Source organism: Oncorhynchus mykiss, chromosome 17, assembly GCF_013265735.2.
Source record: "Oncorhynchus mykiss isolate Arlee chromosome 17, USDA_OmykA_1.1, whole genome shotgun sequence".
NCBI lineage: Eukaryota > Metazoa > Chordata > Actinopteri > Salmoniformes > Salmonidae > Oncorhynchus > Oncorhynchus mykiss.
In genome coordinates this window covers 35,494,773-35,513,595 of record NC_048581.1, presented here as the reverse complement: position 1 = coordinate 35,513,595, position 18,823 = coordinate 35,494,773, and the positions used below count along the sequence as shown (strand labels likewise).

The 18,823-nt window shown below is 41.2% G+C and overlaps 1 protein-coding gene across 1 annotated transcript in view; it reads left to right on the top strand.

Annotated features, from left to right (window-relative positions):
* Window positions 1-1,789: 1,789 nt before the first annotated feature.
* Window positions 1,790-18,823, top strand: part of LOC110493813 (echinoderm microtubule-associated protein-like 6) — a 58,247-nt gene continuing 41,213 nt past the window's right edge. The window contains exons 1-10 of the mRNA XM_021568312.2: window positions 1,790-2,928; window positions 7,663-7,822; window positions 8,433-8,531; window positions 8,701-8,769; window positions 9,136-9,321; window positions 13,366-13,501; window positions 15,480-15,681; window positions 16,166-16,303; window positions 17,507-17,763; window positions 18,090-18,299. Coding sequence (XP_021423987.2) covers window positions 2,732-2,928; window positions 7,663-7,822; window positions 8,433-8,531; window positions 8,701-8,769; window positions 9,136-9,321; window positions 13,366-13,501; window positions 15,480-15,681; window positions 16,166-16,303; window positions 17,507-17,763; window positions 18,090-18,299 — 1,654 coding nt within the window. The 5' untranslated portion in view covers window positions 1,790-2,731. The remainder of the gene's footprint in view (window positions 2,929-7,662; window positions 7,823-8,432; window positions 8,532-8,700; window positions 8,770-9,135; window positions 9,322-13,365; window positions 13,502-15,479; window positions 15,682-16,165; window positions 16,304-17,506; window positions 17,764-18,089; window positions 18,300-18,823) is intronic.

Below are 18,823 nucleotides of genomic sequence, written 5' to 3'. Positions count from 1 at the left end.
CAAAACTTTTGGCCACGACTGCACTTATGTAAACAAGGAATTTCAGTTTTTTCTAAAACGTCTAAAAACCTGTTTTGACTTTGTCATTTGGGTGATTGTGTGTAGATTGACGAGGGAAAACTGTATTTAATCCATTTTAAAATAAGTCTGTAATGTAACAAAATGTGGGAAAAGTAAAAAAGGGTCTGAATACTTTCTGAATGCACTGTATAGTGTATATTTTTTTCTCAATCCACTACATCCACCTTCAACATCTGAGGTTGAAGGTGGCCGAGCTACAGCGGTGTTTGTCAGACCATGAGACATCCCAAAAATTGATTTTCTCACAACAACGTCTGTAACGTCTGAACAGTTTGGCCTACCAACTAATATGACTAGGCCTACTACTCTATGGAAAGATGAGATGTTCTCACGAACATGATGCTGTTCCTATACAACCTCACAGGTGTCACGGGACTAGTCTGATGGTTACCGGTATCGGTTAAAAAAATTATGGAGGCAGTTTTGTACCAAAAATAAATAAATAGAAATTGTCTCCTAGATATAAGACACTTCAAAACCTTATTCTTTATGATTTTGACTGCCTGTCTTGCCATTTATGAATGTGTTATTCAATGCTTACTATGGGCTATAGTAGTAAAGGCCAAATTCAATATTTTATCAAGTATATATATTTTTTTATATCTAAAATTTAAAATCAAATAGCTAAATGATCCATGGTATGACCATCTTCAAATACTTTTTAAGAAGAGAAATGGTAGGAATAGGTGGGGTTTAGACTTTGTGGCTGTGGTAACTAGTGACTGGTGTAGCCTAGCAGCCTACATCTGACAGATCACCCTATCAAGACAGTACATTGTAGGCTAAAACTGGTTCTCCAATTGAAATCTCCAAACACACTCGTAGGCAATGTCATCAAATATTTTTTTTAACTAACCCATTGTTCTATCTGTGATGTCATGGTGACGTTGGCTAGCTAAGCTCATGCGTAGAAACACTTCATCCGGTCTAAGGTCGTCTCATGCCGAACTGGGCTTGTGCAGGCCGTCAAATCAAAGGCACTCCTTCAATATAAAGTTGTTTTTGATGAAAATTAAAACGTGTCAATTTGTCACTTTTTATTATATTTTATTTATTTAACCTTTATTTAACTAGGCAAGTCAGTTAAGAACAAATTGTTATTTTTAATGACGGCCAACCCCGGCCAAACCCGGGTGACGCTGTGCCATTTGTGTGCCGCCCTATAGGACTCCCAATCACGGCTGGATGTGATACTGCCTGGATTCACAAGGTTGGAGTAATAACATGTTCAAGTACTTAAAATATTGTCTCGAATCTAGGTTGAGCCTTTAGATTTCAAGAAAATTAACAACTAATCATTGACTTCTCAAAGCCCAAACCGCGCTCTGGTCTGTTTGTTCTGTTTGGCAAGCTCTCCCGGAAGTATTGCAATGTTGCGCCTCTGTGTTTAGAAACTCTGTGACCCTATCATCTACCAAGGACAGCGCTCGAGCACACCCGAAACATTACTCTATCTTTCAGGTACCAAGGACAGAGCTCGAGCTTTGTTGGTGGCTGGTCGTAGTCGTTGTTTGGAGAGGCCAGTTCCATAATGGTGATGGTTTTGACGACACTAGAGAACTTCAAGCTCCAAAATCCATTGCTAAAATGGGAGATTGCCTACGAAGCGTCGTGGTAACCAAGCACCACCGCAGGCGTAAAGACAACGAGAGCCCCTATTCTCAAAAAAATTGCGTCGGGAACGCTCGTGAAGAGGATCCTGCATACGTCAGAGTCGTTTAGTCCAAGGATATCATCCTCCGAAAAAACGATTCCGTGTGTTGTACCCTTCCTCATCTTCATTTGTGCGTTCTTTCTATATGGACCGGTTTCTAATTCCCATCAATTCCAGCTCACCTAGTGTTGAACATCATTTGGGATGCGAATAAATGACGGAAACTCGCCGAGCGTATTGGAGCTGATACAATTATTCTGCTTTGCATGGGAATCGACGGTGTGTATATCGGCGTTGTAATCCGTTGATTTCAACTGGAATAACTACAAGGCAAATACTTCACGGTCGATGTCAATCGAAATCGTCAAGAGGTTTGCCACGGCTTTATGATTGAAACCAGAACGAAATATCGTTCTGTCAGATATGTATATTTTCGCCTGATATCGCACCCAACCGTTTAGGACAGTATAGCACTTTGACATGCATTTCCACTCTTGCGTTTTGTGTGCCAAAATTGAGGACTATTGAGCTGTAATAGCTGAATGAGATGACATAGGATTAGAGTAGTCGGGGTTAGTCGGGGTTATATTTTATGCCTTGAATTGCTAAAAAGCTATACAGTATAATGGCTCTTTCATATCAATGTATGTCATATAGTTCGCCGATTTCACCACGGTTTTATGTAGAATATAAAGTGATAAATAGAAGGCAATTAGAAGAGGCAGCATAATTTCATTGGTCGTGTTGATTCATGAGGCCATCTGAATGTAACAAGTATAATCCATGATACTGGAATGTAGAGAAAAGGGGATTGGGAACAGACAAGGGAGAAGGGGATATCTCATTAGTGTGACACACTAGTGGCCATACTCTCTTGACCAGCCTCTAGGATTTTACTCTGTGTTCATGTTGCTGCATTTTTGGAATAGAGTTCATCTGAGAGTGAGGTTGAATTGCAGTTGAGCCAAATACAATTGTCTAATAGTCTGACAAAGCATGGCAGATAAGACTGCTCCACGTTGCCAACTGAGGTTGGAATGGATTCATGGATACAGGGGGCATCAGTGTCGCAACAATTTGTATTACACTGCCGGGAAGGAGATTGTATATTTTGTCGCTGGAGTTGGCGTGGTTTACAACACCAGAGAACACACTCAGAAGTTCTTTTTGGGACACAATGATGACATTATCAGGTAAGTTACCTCAAAGTTACTCTCCCTATACAGCAGTACTTCCCAACACTCTCCTCTGGGACCACCGGACGTTTCGCATATTGGTATTTGTTGTCGCCCTAAACTGGCACACCTGGTTCAATTTGTCAAGGCCTTGATTAGATGATTAGTTGACTAATTTAATCAGATGTGCCAGTTCAGGGCTACAATAAATATGTGAAACATCTGATAGTCCAGTGTCCAAGGAGAGGGTTTGGAAACCATGCTATTACTGAACCACTCACAGGGAATATTACTTCTCGGTCAAGTTACGCCAGGGTCATGATAGGGTCACACTGACTGCGGTTTGCGTTCCACAAGAAGTCCAGGCGTTACAAACGGCATCCGGCAAGTAACTTTGCAGCGCGTTGCGTTCTCCATGCTACATCACAAGCGTCTGATTCTTTTACCTTCTGCATTGCGTTTGTCATCCGTTGACCCTCCAGAAGTTGATTTTGAAGCTACTTTGTGTCATTTTAACAACAGCACTAGTAGTGTATTTGGTCGAGCATATGAATGTACGAATGTACCACTGTTGTGGGGTGGCAGGGTAGCCTAGTGGTTAGACCGTTGGACTAGTAACCGAAAGGTTGCAAGTTCAAATCCCTGAGCTGACCATCTGTCGTTCTGTCCCTGAACAGGCCACTGTTCCTAGGCTGTCATTGAAAATAAGAATTTGTTCTTAACTGACTTTTACCTTTAAATAAATAAATAAAAATTGTCTCACTCGGTAAACCAACGTCTTTAGGAGAACAGGAAATTCCCACTTGGACCAAGGGCGACACTGGTTTTAATTTGCAGACAGAGCTACCTTATCGTGAGAGGGAGATTCCAAATAACCTCTACTATATTTACTCCCCTTTGACCTTCTCCGCGAGAGACCGTCCTAAGTTAGGCACATATGTAGCTGGTCGGATTCATTCTGAGGCCATCTCACTCAAGAAATCAGCGTCTTAACCATTAGACCAACAGGGTATTCCCATCTGCTCGTGGGCAGGGCTGTAGGCCTACCTCATCAAAAAACAGAATTACAAATCACCTATGCTACAGTAGCCTCACAATCATGTTAGCTCTCATTCAATTACTGTAAGTTATAATGCCAGACAGGCCATATCATCAGATCTAGCCCTAACCATAAACCTTACCCGTCTAACAATAACTGTAACCCCAGCAAGCAGTTGTGTATCAACAAAGTTGCAGTTGATTGCTGTTCGTTTTAGTGTAAATCATTGAAAAATAAAGTAAAACAAGCATTTCTTATTCATGTAGACCTTCCTTGTTTCAATTTGTTTTCTGCTGTTTGGTGCCTAATGAATACGAACCAGATGTTAGTTATCATTTCGTTTGAATGAGAAAGTGCCAAGCACCCCAAAACCAAGCAAAGTGTCTGCAAATGCCTAGTGACCTCTTCATCAGTCTCTTCATCAAACATGTAAGGCCCTAATCCACAGACCTTTAGGCTACTGAAAAGCAACATTTGAACCTCTGGATTTGCACTTGCATTGATGGGTGTTAAGATTACTTTTGAACAGAGGAGTTTATTGACAGACTATTAGAACTTAAAAGTATGTCCATAAACCAGTGGTTCCCCACTCATTGTAAAGACGGGAAATGCACCAATTTCTCCACTGACAATTTCTCCACCCACATACTCGCATCCTCACTCATCTCTCCTCCTCTCCTTCTCAAAACCCATTGGATGAGAAAGCCAGAGGTCCCGCCCCTCTGACCTTTTTGTCCAATGGGTTTTGAGACGGAGGCAAGGAGAGGGGATTCTCCCAGCCTACATAGTTGACACAGCAGACTCAAGACCATTGCCATTGAACTTCCTATGCTAGTTTGTGCGCCTTACCCATTATGTTAGTGTTTATTCTTGCTACTTGCTAGCATTGGTGTCTGGGAATGCTGAAATAGAAAATTGTCTTTTCGAGTTAATCAATTGACATCACCATGTGAGGGAAATTGAGCCTCATGATTGGGCCAGTGAGGTATTAGTCATCCAATCAGAAAACAACATGTCCTGAGGATTGCCTGTTTTCTCTTTTTTAATTCATAGCTGTTGAATGGTTGCATTTCCAGACCTTGTGTCATGTACACGTTACTAACATACAGTGGCTTGTCTGTGTAGTATTTGCAGACTTCCTAGTTAATTTGATTTATTTCAGCATTCATCTATTCATGCTCAATGGAATGTGTGATTAAATGCGCTAACAAGGCCCATTGCTAGTTACTGCATGCAGTCATTTTTTAAAACTTTACAATTCATATTGATATAGCCTATACCTGTAGAATTATAATGAAGACCATTATAATAGCTATTTGTTCTATAACACTTCACATAAAGAGGTAGCCTTATATGCTTGTAAAATGTGGACAGCTGCCTCAAATTATGTTACATGTAGCCTACATGAAAATTGATAAGCAGTTCAATTGACGTGGATAAGAAACGGATATGCATATGCGTTGACATATGCACCAGAATTAGCAGAATTTCCCCATACCAATGGACTATATGCTAATGTGGGGAGGGAATCACCGGAGGGGGAGTCACCAACCATGAGCAGGAAGGGCTGCAGGATTTTCTGTGATCTTATGTGATGAACTGCAAACCAATTATATATATTTTTTAAAAGCCTGGGTTCTGACTTCAGTGTATCGTCACCGTAGTGCAGGATAGGTTTCCTTGAAAATATAACTATGAAATTAGGAAAACATACTGTATTCACTTTTCCCTCAGAGGTGAGTTATATTGGCTTGTGGAGTTCAAGCTACATTCTGGGATTTTTTTTCCATCAGCAAAACGCCACCAGTCTGCTGTTAGATGGACTTCCATAAGGAGCATTGTAAAGACCATCTAAACTGGGAAACCAGTAGTAGGCATGGAACAATACTGAAGTATGGTTGACAAGACCACTTGACATGTTAAAGAAGTTACAATGCAAGTTTTGACTGGGACAGCTTCTAGGGATTAAGGATTCATGGGAAATTCACGAGATGATGGGCAAAAGCATTGAAAATCACGTTTATCTTCATGTATTGCCCTTTGCAGGGAACACGGTCACTCACTGTCCGTGAGGATGACATGCAACCTTGGGGCTTGCTTTGAGGAGAATAATTGGAGGGAGCATGTGCCAGTCCGCACAAGGGCCGATGAGAGTCACTGCAATCCGCTAGTTCAGCTCTATCTAGTGCGTGACAATGCCTGATGCAAGCAGACAAGAGGAGAAAAAAACTGCTGACACTGGGGATGTGGAGATTGCTGATGATGTCAACATTGAGAATTAAAGCACTGATTTTCCTTTTGCTTTGTAGTCACTTACAACATCTTCTGCATTTCCAATTATGCCAGAGTAAATCCTAACAAAGGGTTTGAGGATTACGTGCGTGTGTGTCAGCCACCACATGGCCAGTTTACTCGTGCTCGTGGGCACAATGCTTGACTTTATGTGACTCATCGATTGCCTCTGGGATCAACCCACCCTCTCCCTATTCTACAGCTGGACACAGGCCTGTGGTTAACAGGAGTTAGAAGGGCCAAAAACTTTGCACAACTGCCAAAAATAAGTAAATGCAACAACACCAGTGCAGATTTAGATGCAAATGTGTCTTATCCTAAGCTGAAAATGTATTTTTATCCAAATCTTAACACTACTTATGTCAAAGCACGGTAGAGCTTCAAATGACACCAAAACTTGCTACAAACTAAAAGTAATACTGAATAAATGAGGCCTTCAAGTCCAACATTGTACAAATACCTCAACTTTTTAAATTGTATCTCAGTGACCCTTTTGTACACAATGGCAAATATAAATAATATCCTTCCCCAAAGGACCTTTCTATGGATTCAATTCAAAACATCCTGGTCATTGTTTTTACATTTTCACACAGAATGAGCCAATAATCATATTGTCAAGGTATTACATGGCTATTACCTGGATTACAATTGGAAATAAAATGGTGGATACATTTTATGTGATGTTGACTTGGAAATTAAAACTGGAATCCTTAATGGTGAAACCTCCACGCCCATTAGCGATATTACAACAACAAAGAAGTTACTGAAAACCACAAAACCTGTTTTTTTTGTCCCCCTCGGACGCCATTGCACACGTGATAGAACACTTCACACCACCGCTTCGTCAACACAATAAAAACTAGAACAACGGCAGTGGGGCGGACAGCAGTGCTCTTTTCCTTACTGCAGATTCCATCTTTAAAGGCATAGAAAATACATGTTAACCAATGTTTATTATTATCAGTATGTTTCATATAAGTTGTACCGGAGCACCAAGTCTAGGACCAAAAGGTTCCTTAACAGCTTCTACCCCCACCTGGACTATTTACATAGACACCCCCGAACCCCCCCTCCCCGCTGCTACTCCCGCTGTTTATTATCTATGCATAGTCACTTTACCCTTACCTAAATGTACAAATGACCTGGACTAACTTGAACCCTCGCATGTTGATTCAGTATATAGCCTTGTTATTGTCATTTTATTGTGTTTCTTTTTATTTGATATTTTTTACTTTAGTTTATTTAGGACATTTTTTTCTTAACTCTATTTCTTAAACTGCATTGTTGGTTAAGGGCTTGTACGTAAGCATTTCACGGTAAGGTTGTATTCGGCGCATGTGACAATTAACATCTGATTTGATTTGATTTTTTTAGTAAGTTACTGCTCATAATGGTTATTTGTCTCCGGTCAACCCACACAGTCTTGCTATGCATCCTGACAAAGTTCAAGTGGCCACAGGACAAGTTGGGAAGGATCCTTACATCTGTGTTTGGGACACATACGCTTTGCAGACTGTGTCCATCCTGCGAGACGTGCACACACATGGGGTGGCGTGTCTGGCGTTTGATATAGACGGACAGGTGAGGAACACCTTTGAGCTGGTCTCCTTGGATTTTTAGCTTAGATTGAGTACTTGGAGTTGTGCTTCTTGGTGTAGGGTGAAGTTTCCTATCGTCGCTGATCTTGGGTCAGTTTATAATTTTCCTCACTAATGAGTTTAGGATTCGGGGAGGGGAAGCTGATCCTAGATCTGTACCCAGGGGAAAATCCAAGGGTTTTGACAACATTACCGTTACATTTTTATTAATGCCATGTACAGTAGTTACTTTATAACCGAAATGGGATTACTTAGCATTACACAGTAACTGCTGATCAGTAAAACATTACACCTATTTGTCACAGCTGTAGTACACCTGTAATAACATGTGTAATCCCTATACCTATATGTAACTATGTAATAAGACCTGTCTACGCACTCATGGGTGCAGGAACTATAATGACAATGTAAGATGGCAAAGTAGCTTGTGCAAATGTTTGAAGAATGTTGCATAATGGTTTTACAGTGCTGTATAAAATGTGTCCTTAGGACTGCCATTTTTCAGAATGGGTGTCACCCTAAACATAGAAAGTGGATCAACTTAAGCAGGTTTGATTAGCCACTAATTGGTTTTCTATTGTCCCCTTGTGTAGCGATTAGCCTCTGTTGGGCTGGATGCCAAAAACACAGTGTGTGTCTGGGACTGGAGAAAAGGCAGAGTCCTGGCTACAGCAACTGGACACTCAGACAGGGTATGGTATATATTTTTATTTCAATTATCTACACTGTCGATACTAAGGAGTTAATGTCACTTTAATGTATGTCAGTGCTATGAAGCAGACAGATAATGTAGCTCTGCCGTGTCACTGGTGTGTTCCTTAATGTCACAGGTCATAATAACCGCGTTTGCTGCTGTTTCAGATCTTTGATATTGCCTGGGATCCGTTCCAACTTCACAGGCTAGTAAGCTGTGGGGTGAAGCATATAAAGGTGAGGCCCGAGCCTAGCCACATAATCAGTGTAACTATGGTAATGCTTCATTTAACAGCCCATTTTAAGTTTATACTTACCTGGTGTTTACAATATTTTAACTATGAAACTATGGGGTAACAATAGATACTTTCTGGTACGTACCTCAAATAATTCAACACAATTGATAACTATCTGGTACCAAATGGAAGATGGTGAAGTTTGTGTCAAGTGTAATTACAATGCAATGAAGTAATTACCTAATAATAAACTACCTGGTTAACAGCGGGCTAAAATACTGGGTAAAATAAAGCATTACCAGTGCTGATGTTTAACATAAAAATTATTGTCAGAGCCATCTAAAAAGTGAGCTTTCTCTTTGCTCAGTTCTGGACCTTGTGTGGGAATGCCTTGACACCCAAGCGGGGGATCTTTGGGAAGACCGGGGACCTGCAGACCATTCTGTGCCTGGCCACGGCAAAGGAAGAAGTGACATACTCTGGAGCGCTGAATGGGGACATCTATGTCTGGAAGGGGCTGAACCTGGCTCGCACAGTCCAAGCAGCCCATGGAGTGAGTGGAATGCAGCCTCACTAACAAAATGAGGATTTATGGTCAAGTGAATTATCACATTGTATAGTATTGTTTTTCCATCCACATGCACATGCCTTGCGACCAGTAAACTCAAGCAAATGATATTTTGTTTAGCTTTAATGCCAATGCATATACATTTGTGAGGCGCACAGACAACCCATGGTAGTCATCCAGTTGGTCACATTGGTGCTGTGACTAGGGGCCTATTCAGACAGAAAGGAGTTGAAGCAGAGGTATTGCAGCTCAAATTCACTGTCAATATTCCAGTAGCCACTTGCCATTGAGCATGTGAATTTAAAATTGAAACCCTCCGTCCTTAGCTTTTGCTAAATATGTCTATTTAACAAACTGACGTTGCTAGAATTTCAATATCACAAGTTTTGTTATAAGCAGTTTTAGGAGAACATGTCATTTCTTCCCCCCTGCCCTACCTTCACCAGACAGTTAACTGCCTATCTGAGAATGGCCCATCCAAACTACACCTGACCTATATTGAAACTCATTTCACACATCTAATAGATGTAGCCTAAAGGCAAGATTAAATTGGCAATAGTCTGATGGGTGACAATATTATCAATTGTCTTGTGACTGAAGAGACTGATGAGCAGTGCAGCATTATCCTACAGACGCTCATGCAGGTCAGATGTTTTGATTCTGAAAGAGCAGATTCTAAGGTTTCTAAAACACCTCCTTCTGCCAAAATTGAGCAGATGGGCTCTATTTGAAAACATACAGGTTGTTTTGGTAGAAGAGCCACAATTCCATGGGTTCCACACAACTATGCACAGAGTATTCACATACTAAAATATGTTAATACATTTCAGCTGTTTCAAAAACATTGCTCTGCTATTAAGATTTTTACTGTAGAAGCATTTAGCTTGAAGAGATAATTCTGACTGCTTGGAGGAGGGTGACTCGCGGGCGAGTGATCCCCGCAACCTCCGGAGGTGGTGAACGAGTCTTGAGAATACAGGAAATTGTCTAGCCACAGGAAATTTTACGATACCTCTCTAATCTATCGTAGTGTAAAAACGGTCTAGGGCCATACAAATGATGTCTATCAGCTTAGTGGGGTTGGTGTGGAGAAGAGGAGGTCGAAGGGAAGTGTAGTTGAGTTAGTTTGGCAAACTACACTTGTGTGGAGAGGAATCATTTCAATACCCAGAGATGGCCAGTATTTCTGATACAAGTATTTCAAACATGTATTTCAAATATTTGAGTGTTCATGTACAGTACCAGTCAAAAGTTTGGACACATCTACTCATTCAAGGGTTTTTCTTTATTTGTACTATATTCTCCATTGTAGATCAAAACATCAAAACTATTAAATAACACATATGGAATCATGTAGTAACCAAAAAAGTGTTCAACAAATCAAAAAGATTCTTCAAAGTACCCACCATTTTCCTTGATGACATCTTTGCACACTCTTGGAATTCTCTCAACCAGCTTCATCTGGAATGCTTTTCCAATAGTCTTGAAGGAGTTCCCACTTGCTGAGCACTTGTTGGCTGCTTTTCCTTCACTCTGCGGTCCAACTCATCCCAAACCATCTCAATTGGGTTGAGGTCGGGTGATTGTGGAGGCCAGGTCATCTGATGCAGCACTCCATCACTCTCCTTCTTGGTCAAATAGCCCTTACACTGCCTGGAGGTCCTGTTGAAAAACAAATGATAGTCCCAATAAGCGAAAACCAGATGGGATGGCTTATCGCTGCAGAATGCTGTGGTAGCCATGCTGGTTAAGTGTGCCTTGAATTCTAAATACATCAAAGACAGTGTCACCAGCAAAGCACCATCACACGATAACACTTCCTCCTCCATGCTTCACGGTGGGAATCACACATGTGGAGATCATACGTTCACCTACTCTGCGTCTCACAAGGACATGGCGGTTGGAACCAAAAATCTCACATTTGTATTCATCAGACCAAAGAACAGATTTCCACTGGTCTAATGTCCATTGCTCGTGTTTCTTGGCCCAAGCAAGTCTCTTCTTATTATTGGTATCCTTTAGTGGTGGTTTCTTTGCAGCAAATTGACCATGAAGGCCTGATTCACACAATCTCCTCTGAACAGTTGGTGTTGAAATGTGTCTGTTACTTGAGCTCTGTGAAGCATTTATTTGGGCTGCAATTTCTGAGGCTGGTAACTAATGAACTTATGCTCTGCAGCAAAGGTAACTCTGGGTCTTCCTTTCCTGTGACAGTTCTCATGATAGCCAGTTTCATCATAGTGCTTGATGATTTTGGCGAATGCACATTTTCCATATTGACTGACCTTCATGTCTCAAAGTAATGATGGACTGTCATTTCTCTTTGCTTATTTAAGCTGTTCATGCCATAATATGGACTTGGTCTTTTACCAAATAGGGCTATTTTCTGTATACCAACCCTACCTTGTCACAACACAACTGATTGGCTCAAATACATTAAGAAGGAAAGAAATTTCACAAATTAACTTTTAACAAGGCACACCTGTTAGTTGAAATGCATTCCAGGTGACTACCTGGTGACTACCTCCAGGTTCCATTCTCCAGGTGGAACCTGCCAAGAGTGTGCAAAGCTGTCATCAAGGCAAAGGGTGGCTACTTTGAAGAATCTCAAATATATAATATATTCTGATTTGTTTAACACTTTCTTGGTTACTACATTATTCCATATGTGTATTTCAGAAAATAGTAAAAATAAAGAAAACCCTTGAATGAGTAGCTGTGTCCAAACTTTTGACTGGTACTGTAAATATTTTGTTTTTGAAAGGCCTGAAAGAAATCACTATGTAATGTTTAACAAAATCAGTCAGAGAATGATTTTGTATTTTCAACATACTCAAAATATTTTTTTCTATAATTTTGTGGCCCCATATCGCCCCAAATGTTCTCGATTGGTATCCGAGGCTCTTATGGCACCATCATGTGAGAGGTGTTGGTTGGTGAGTATCTTGAAAGCAAGTTGAAGCACAAGGATGCACTTCCAGCATGAGGATAATGCAGTGAATTTGGTCCAAAAGGGGGAAGTGAACCCGACTTTCAAAGTGAACACTATGTTATTGCCACAATATCATTACACAAATTTGGAGTAATAGCGGGGCACAAAGATAGTGTGTTAACCAAGTTGTGAACATTGCATGTTAACCAGGGTTGTTTCACAACTAATTTAAGGAGGCTACTTGCAAATGTATTTTCTGTATTTTAAAATACAAATTACATGCATTTGAATGAAATAAATGTTTTGACACTAGTATTTTATACATTAGTCTTTATGGCATTTTGTACACTGAACAAAAATATAAACGCAACTAGTGAAGTGTTGGTCCCATGTTTCATGAGCTGAAATAAAAGATCCCAGAAATGTTTCATATGCACAAAAAGCTTATTTCTCTCAAATGTTGTGCACAAATTTGGTTACATCCCTGTTAGTGAGCAGTGCGCCTTTACCAAAATAATCCATCCACTTGACAGGTGTGGCATATTAATAAGCTGATTAAACAGCATGATCATTACACGGGTGCATCTTGTGCTGATGACAGTAAAAGGCCACTAAAATGTGCAGTGTTGTCACACAACACAATGCCACAATTGGCATGCTGACTGCAGGAATGTCCACCAGAGCTTTTGCCAGAGAATTGAATGTTAATTTCTCTACCATAAGCCGCTTCCAACCTCATTTTAGAGAATTTGCCGTTTGCTGATGTCAACGTTGTGAACAGTGCCCCATGGTGGGGTTATGGTATGGACAGGCATAAGCTACGTACAACGAACACAATTGCTTTTTATTGATGGAAATTTCAATGCACACAGAGGGCATAATGAATTTAATTTCAATTGACTGATTTCCCTATATGAACTGCAACTCAGTAAAGTCTTTGAAATTGCTGCATGTCGCGTTTATATTTTTGTTCAGTGTATTTTGTAACAAGATACATTTTGATGTATCTTTGCCCATCAGTCGATTTCATTTGCACTTTGTTAGATTTATGACTTGGTGACATTTTAGATATTGTTGTTCCTGTAACTTCTCCACAGGCAGGGATTTTCAGCATGCACGCCTGTGAGGAAGGGTTCGCTACAGGCGGGAGGGACGGCTGCGTGAGACTGTGGGACGTGGACTTCAAACCAATCACTAAGATCGACCTCCGAGAGACTGAGCAAGGATACAAAAGTAGGTTGTCGGGCCCAAGAGCCTCCCCCTTAACATACACAACCTACCCCACATTTTCAAAGTAAACGAGTGTGTATAATAAATTCAAGATACAAAAACAAACATGTGCATAAGTAATCACCCTGATATGGCACACCTAAATGTAAAGTACTTGTCTTTCTAAAGAAAAGATGTACTTTTTACTCCCATACATTTTCTTGGACACCTAAAGGGTACTCGTTACATGTTCAGGCAGGACAGAATTATGGTCCAGTTCACGCACCTATCAATATAACGCCTTGTCATCTCAACTGCCTCTGATCTGGCGGACTAACTAAAACACAAAGACCATTTTCAGGTCTTTCCATAGATTTTAAAGCAGATTTAAGTCAAAACTGTAACTCGGCCACTCTGGAACATTCATTGTCTTCTTGGTAAGCAACTCCAGTGTAGATTTGGCCTTGTGTTTTAGGTTATTGTCCTGCTGAAAGGTGCATCTCCCAGTGTCTGGTGGAAAGCAGCAACCCAGTTTTCCTCTAGGATTTTGCCTGTGCTTAGCTCTTTTTCGTTCGTTTTTTGTAGCCTGAAAACATCCCTCCTTAACGATTACAAGCATACCCATGACATGATGCAGCTACCACTATGCTTGAAAATATGGAGAGTTGTCATGCGTAGGTGTAATAGGTGGCAGGGAAGTCAGGCGCAGGAGAGTCAAATGGAGTGTAAAATGGAGTCTTTTAATAAAGTCCACGGAGTATGCTCCATAACACTAAATGAACAGAAACACACAAACATGGATACGGGGACCCGACGCGCACCTATACAACAATCACACTACACTGACAATAAAACAATCTCTGACAAAGACATGAGGGGAAACAGAGGGTTAAATACACAACAGGTAATGAATGGGATTGAAAACAGGTGTGTGGGAAGACAAGACAAAACCAATGGAAAATGAAAAAAGGATCAATGATGGCTAGAAGACCGGTGACGTCGAACGCCAAGCACCGCCCGAACAAGGAGGCAACGACTTCGGCAGAAGTCGTGACAGTACCCCCCCCCCATAATTCCACTTTGACGATATGGGGTATTGTGTGTAAGCCAGTGACAAAACAAATCTCAATTTTAATCAATTTTAAATTCAGTCTGTAACACATTACTGTGCAGTGAAATGCGGACAACAGTTACAAAGTTGAGAAGGATATGGATTTGTTATGGGTTATGGTGAGTTGCAATGGTGGCTGGTGAAGGGAGGACAGCACATAGTAATGGCTGGAATGGAATGAATTGAACGGTATCAAATATTATTAATGCCATGTTTTTGATGTCATTCCATTTATTCTGTTCTGTCCCATCTTCAAATAAAAGGAACACCAGCCATAACGGGTTAGTTGGAACTAAAGGGGTAACACATGGGAGGTGTAGCCAATTGGTTTAGATTAAGGGAAGGATTAGGGTCTTAGCTTTATCTAAGGCAAAGGGTAGGGTAGAGTTCCTATCTAGTCAGCATTGCTATCCTGCAACCCACTGCTGACTTGCCTTAGAAGCTAAGCAGCGTTGAGCTTGGTCGGTCCCTGGATGCTGCTGGACATGGTGTTGGTGGGTCAGTAATCTCTTGTGGACAGACGTACGTACCAACTGGTATCGTAGCATCTGTTAACAGACTGGGATGTGAAAAATCATAAGGAACTTTGTTCAGTGCAGAGATTTTTCATCACTGATCATTTAGATAAATCACGATTGACCTGGTGTCCTGGCTAAATGCCCAAGATGGCCTCATTCCATCATGGCCACTTAATTATCCCCGTATCCCTAATTGGCATAGATTATTCCTAATTCCTAATTCTACTGCAACAGTTGTGAGTTGCAAAAATAGTATTTATTTTTTATTTAACCTTTATTTTATCCAGGAATGACCATTAAGGTCAGAAGGCCTCCTTTTATAAGCGAGAACTGAGTGTCTTTTTTTCTGTCTCTTCCATTCCTATTTTCCTAGGCTTGTCTATCCGTAGCGTGTGCTGGAAGGCCGACCGGGTCCTGATGGGCACCCAGGACAGTGAAATCTTCGAGGTGATGGTGCGAGACCGGGACAAGCCGCTGCTCCTCATGCAGGGTCACAGTGAGGGCGAACTCTGGGCCCTCGACCCTCACCCCAAGCAGCCGGTGGCCGTAACCGGCAGTGACGACCGATCAGTAAGGTAAGTGGTATTTCAAAACACCTTTAATCTGTCCCCCCAAAAAAACATATCATCCCAGGACACGGCATGAGCGGTCTACCCTAGAAAAAGAAAAGCAGGGGTATTCGGATGTCTGCATAGATTTTGAAATGTATTTTAGGGACGTACAGGTGACAGACACATTAATGTGTCTTGACAGTCAAAACCAGGCTGAAGCTTGACCGGTTACCCTCCCATATCATAACAGTAAGCAATGCGTTATCCAGAATCTTTTCCTTGCCTCTTAAATCTTGTCAAAATGAACTCGTTCTCTTCTACAGAGGACCATCTCACTTATTCCACTGTTGTCCAGGTTATTCCACTGTTGTCACCTTTTATACTTTACTAATTCCACTGTTGTCCCTTCCTCTCATTCCACTGCTGGATCATTTTTCACTGCTGTCCCCTTATTCCACTACTTTCCCTGTTTGACCCTTCACCTTGTTGCTCTGTGTCTCTGTTGCAGGCTCTGGAGTTTATCCGACCACACTCTTATTGCCCGCTGCAACATGGAGGAAGCCGTGCGCAGCGTTTCCTTCATCAATGACGGCTCTCAGCTTGCCCTGGGCATGAAGGACGGCTCCTTCACTGTGCTCCGCGTCAGGTTAGTTACCAGAACAGGCTTACGTTTTCAAACACAATAAAAAATGTATTTCAGTTATGCTGTATTTAATTTTTTTTTTACTATGCTGTGTTTTACAGTCTGTTAATTTGTTTTAAGAACGATAAAACTGTAATTACACAACAACTATGTAACAATAAAGTCATATTTTTGTGGGATGTATTGTAACAATGTGTAACGGTTTTGACTTGAGGTTATTATTTATAGGGGTGCCAGGTAGGTTGTGCCTACCAGAGAAAACATTGGTTTCTCCTTTTAGTTTGGGAGGGAATGAGTCCCATCTGGTCCGTCAAGTCTACACCAATACAAAGGACTTATGTAAACGTCAGAAGGGAAATCAACTTTTCATAAACCCTTAAAACATTGAAAAGAACTTCAAAAACAACTGTATTCTTTTGCGTGGGTTGTATTAGCAACATCAATGGATTACACACACATAATAATATAACACAATGAGTTCTGGTTCCTCCAGAAATGTCCTGTACCTCGGGCCTAAAAAGAGTCCAGCCCGGTAAAGGAGTTCAGTGAACTCAAGTGACTTTTGTCACGCAATGTTTGTCCGTTCATTCCGTGTAGAGTAAACCCAGTATTAAATCATACAATCAATATAACAATTTTACCACAGAACTTTAAAGCGTATCAGCTCTTACTAATTCCTCAACTACATCTAACTACATAAATCATTACCGTATACATCATATCAAAACAAATGAAATACCGTATACAAAAAAAGGTGGTAGTCAGTCAGTCAGTCAGACAATCCGCCAATAGATCTCCAGCGGAGAAAGGCCACGAAGAATGGAGAGGTGTAGTCCACGGACGCAAAGAGTGGATCCGATCCTGGGTAAACTCTCAGGCTACAAAACACACGTTTAACAGCAACAAAACGTCTCCATCACAAACCCCCCTTTTGCGCAGCTGATGCTGGCTATTTAATTGGGAATTAAATGGAAAGCACCCTATTGGAAGGAGAAGCACTGAGACGGTTCAGAATAATTCAGGGCCGTCACAAATGATAAACCATTTTGGTACCTACTTTGAAATGTTTTGAATTTGTAATGTAAAAGAAAAATGTAAGTACCCCTGGTCACCCGCATAATTTCTCAATTAACACCAGACAAACATTAGCTGTAAAATAAACAGGACTGTAAAATAATGTGTCTTTTCTCTCCTCTGTGTCCCCAGGGACATGACGGAGGTGGTTCACATCAAAGACAGGAAGGAGGTCATCCACGAGCTGAAGTTCTCGCCGGACGGCTCTTACCTGGCGGTTGGCTCCAACGACAGCCTGGTAGACATCTATGCTGTTGCGCAGCGCTACAAGAAGGTGGGTGAGTGCAACCGATCCACCTCTTTCATCACCCACCTGGACTGGTCGGTGGACAGCCGCTACCTGCAGACCAATGACGGGGCAGGGGACAGGCTCTTCTACAGAATGCCAGGTAAAAACCACTCTTAAATCCTAAAATAGGATGGCCTGACTGGTCTAACGTCTACCGTGTTGACATAGGCTTGATTCTGGCCTACTGCTCTTTGACATAACCTCTCACTATCCTTTTAATAAATATATATAAAAAATACATGAATACAATAATGGGGTACAGTAACACTTCCCCTTAAAGGTGCAATCTTCAGTTCAATCAACCACAAAGAGAGCACCCCGCTACTGTTTTGGTAAACAGTTGATGGAAGGGATTGGAGAAATGTAACCAGTTGACTTATGGTTGACAGTGACATGTCTCTATGCTCTTCTCCCTCATCTCCATAGCGGGGAAGCTCCTTAACAAAGAGGAGACCAAGGGAATCCATTGGATGACCTGGACAGGCATCATCGGGCCCGAGGTCAACGGGATTTGGCCCAAGTATGCCAACGTCACAGACATAAATTCCGTGGACGCCAACTACAGCAGTGCCGTGCTGGTGACTGGGGATGACTTTGGCCTCGTCAAGCTTTTCAGGTTCCCGTGTCTTAAGAAAGGTCTGGCTATACGTGTTTTCTTACAAGCCTTTCTCTCATGCATTCAGTGCCTGTAGCAAATATACGGTAGATAGATATTCTTTGTTTCTTTGGTCACACTTTGTTTGGTGATAGGATCAACATCTGTAGAGCATCTATCAACAAACTATCTGTTGATAAGCAACTGCTTGCTAAGGTTAGGGTTAGGTTTAGAATAAGGGTTAGGGTAAGGGTTAAGTTTAGGGTTAGGATAAGGGTTGGGTTAGTAGATAGTTGAAATGTTACTGCTAGTCTGAAGGTAGTCTGTCGAGAATCTACAGATGGACTATAGATAATAAAGTGTTACAGTTTTTTCCCCTGCATAGGTCACCATGATAATCGACAATGATGGAATTCAGTCATCAGAAAAAATATACTTTATTGATAGCCGTAACACTACCTTTACCAGGCAATGTTATGGCCATCATATCAAGACATATCTTATAAGAAAATGTCCCAGCTCAGCTTCTAATATACTGTATGTTTTAATATATGTTATCTCCCAC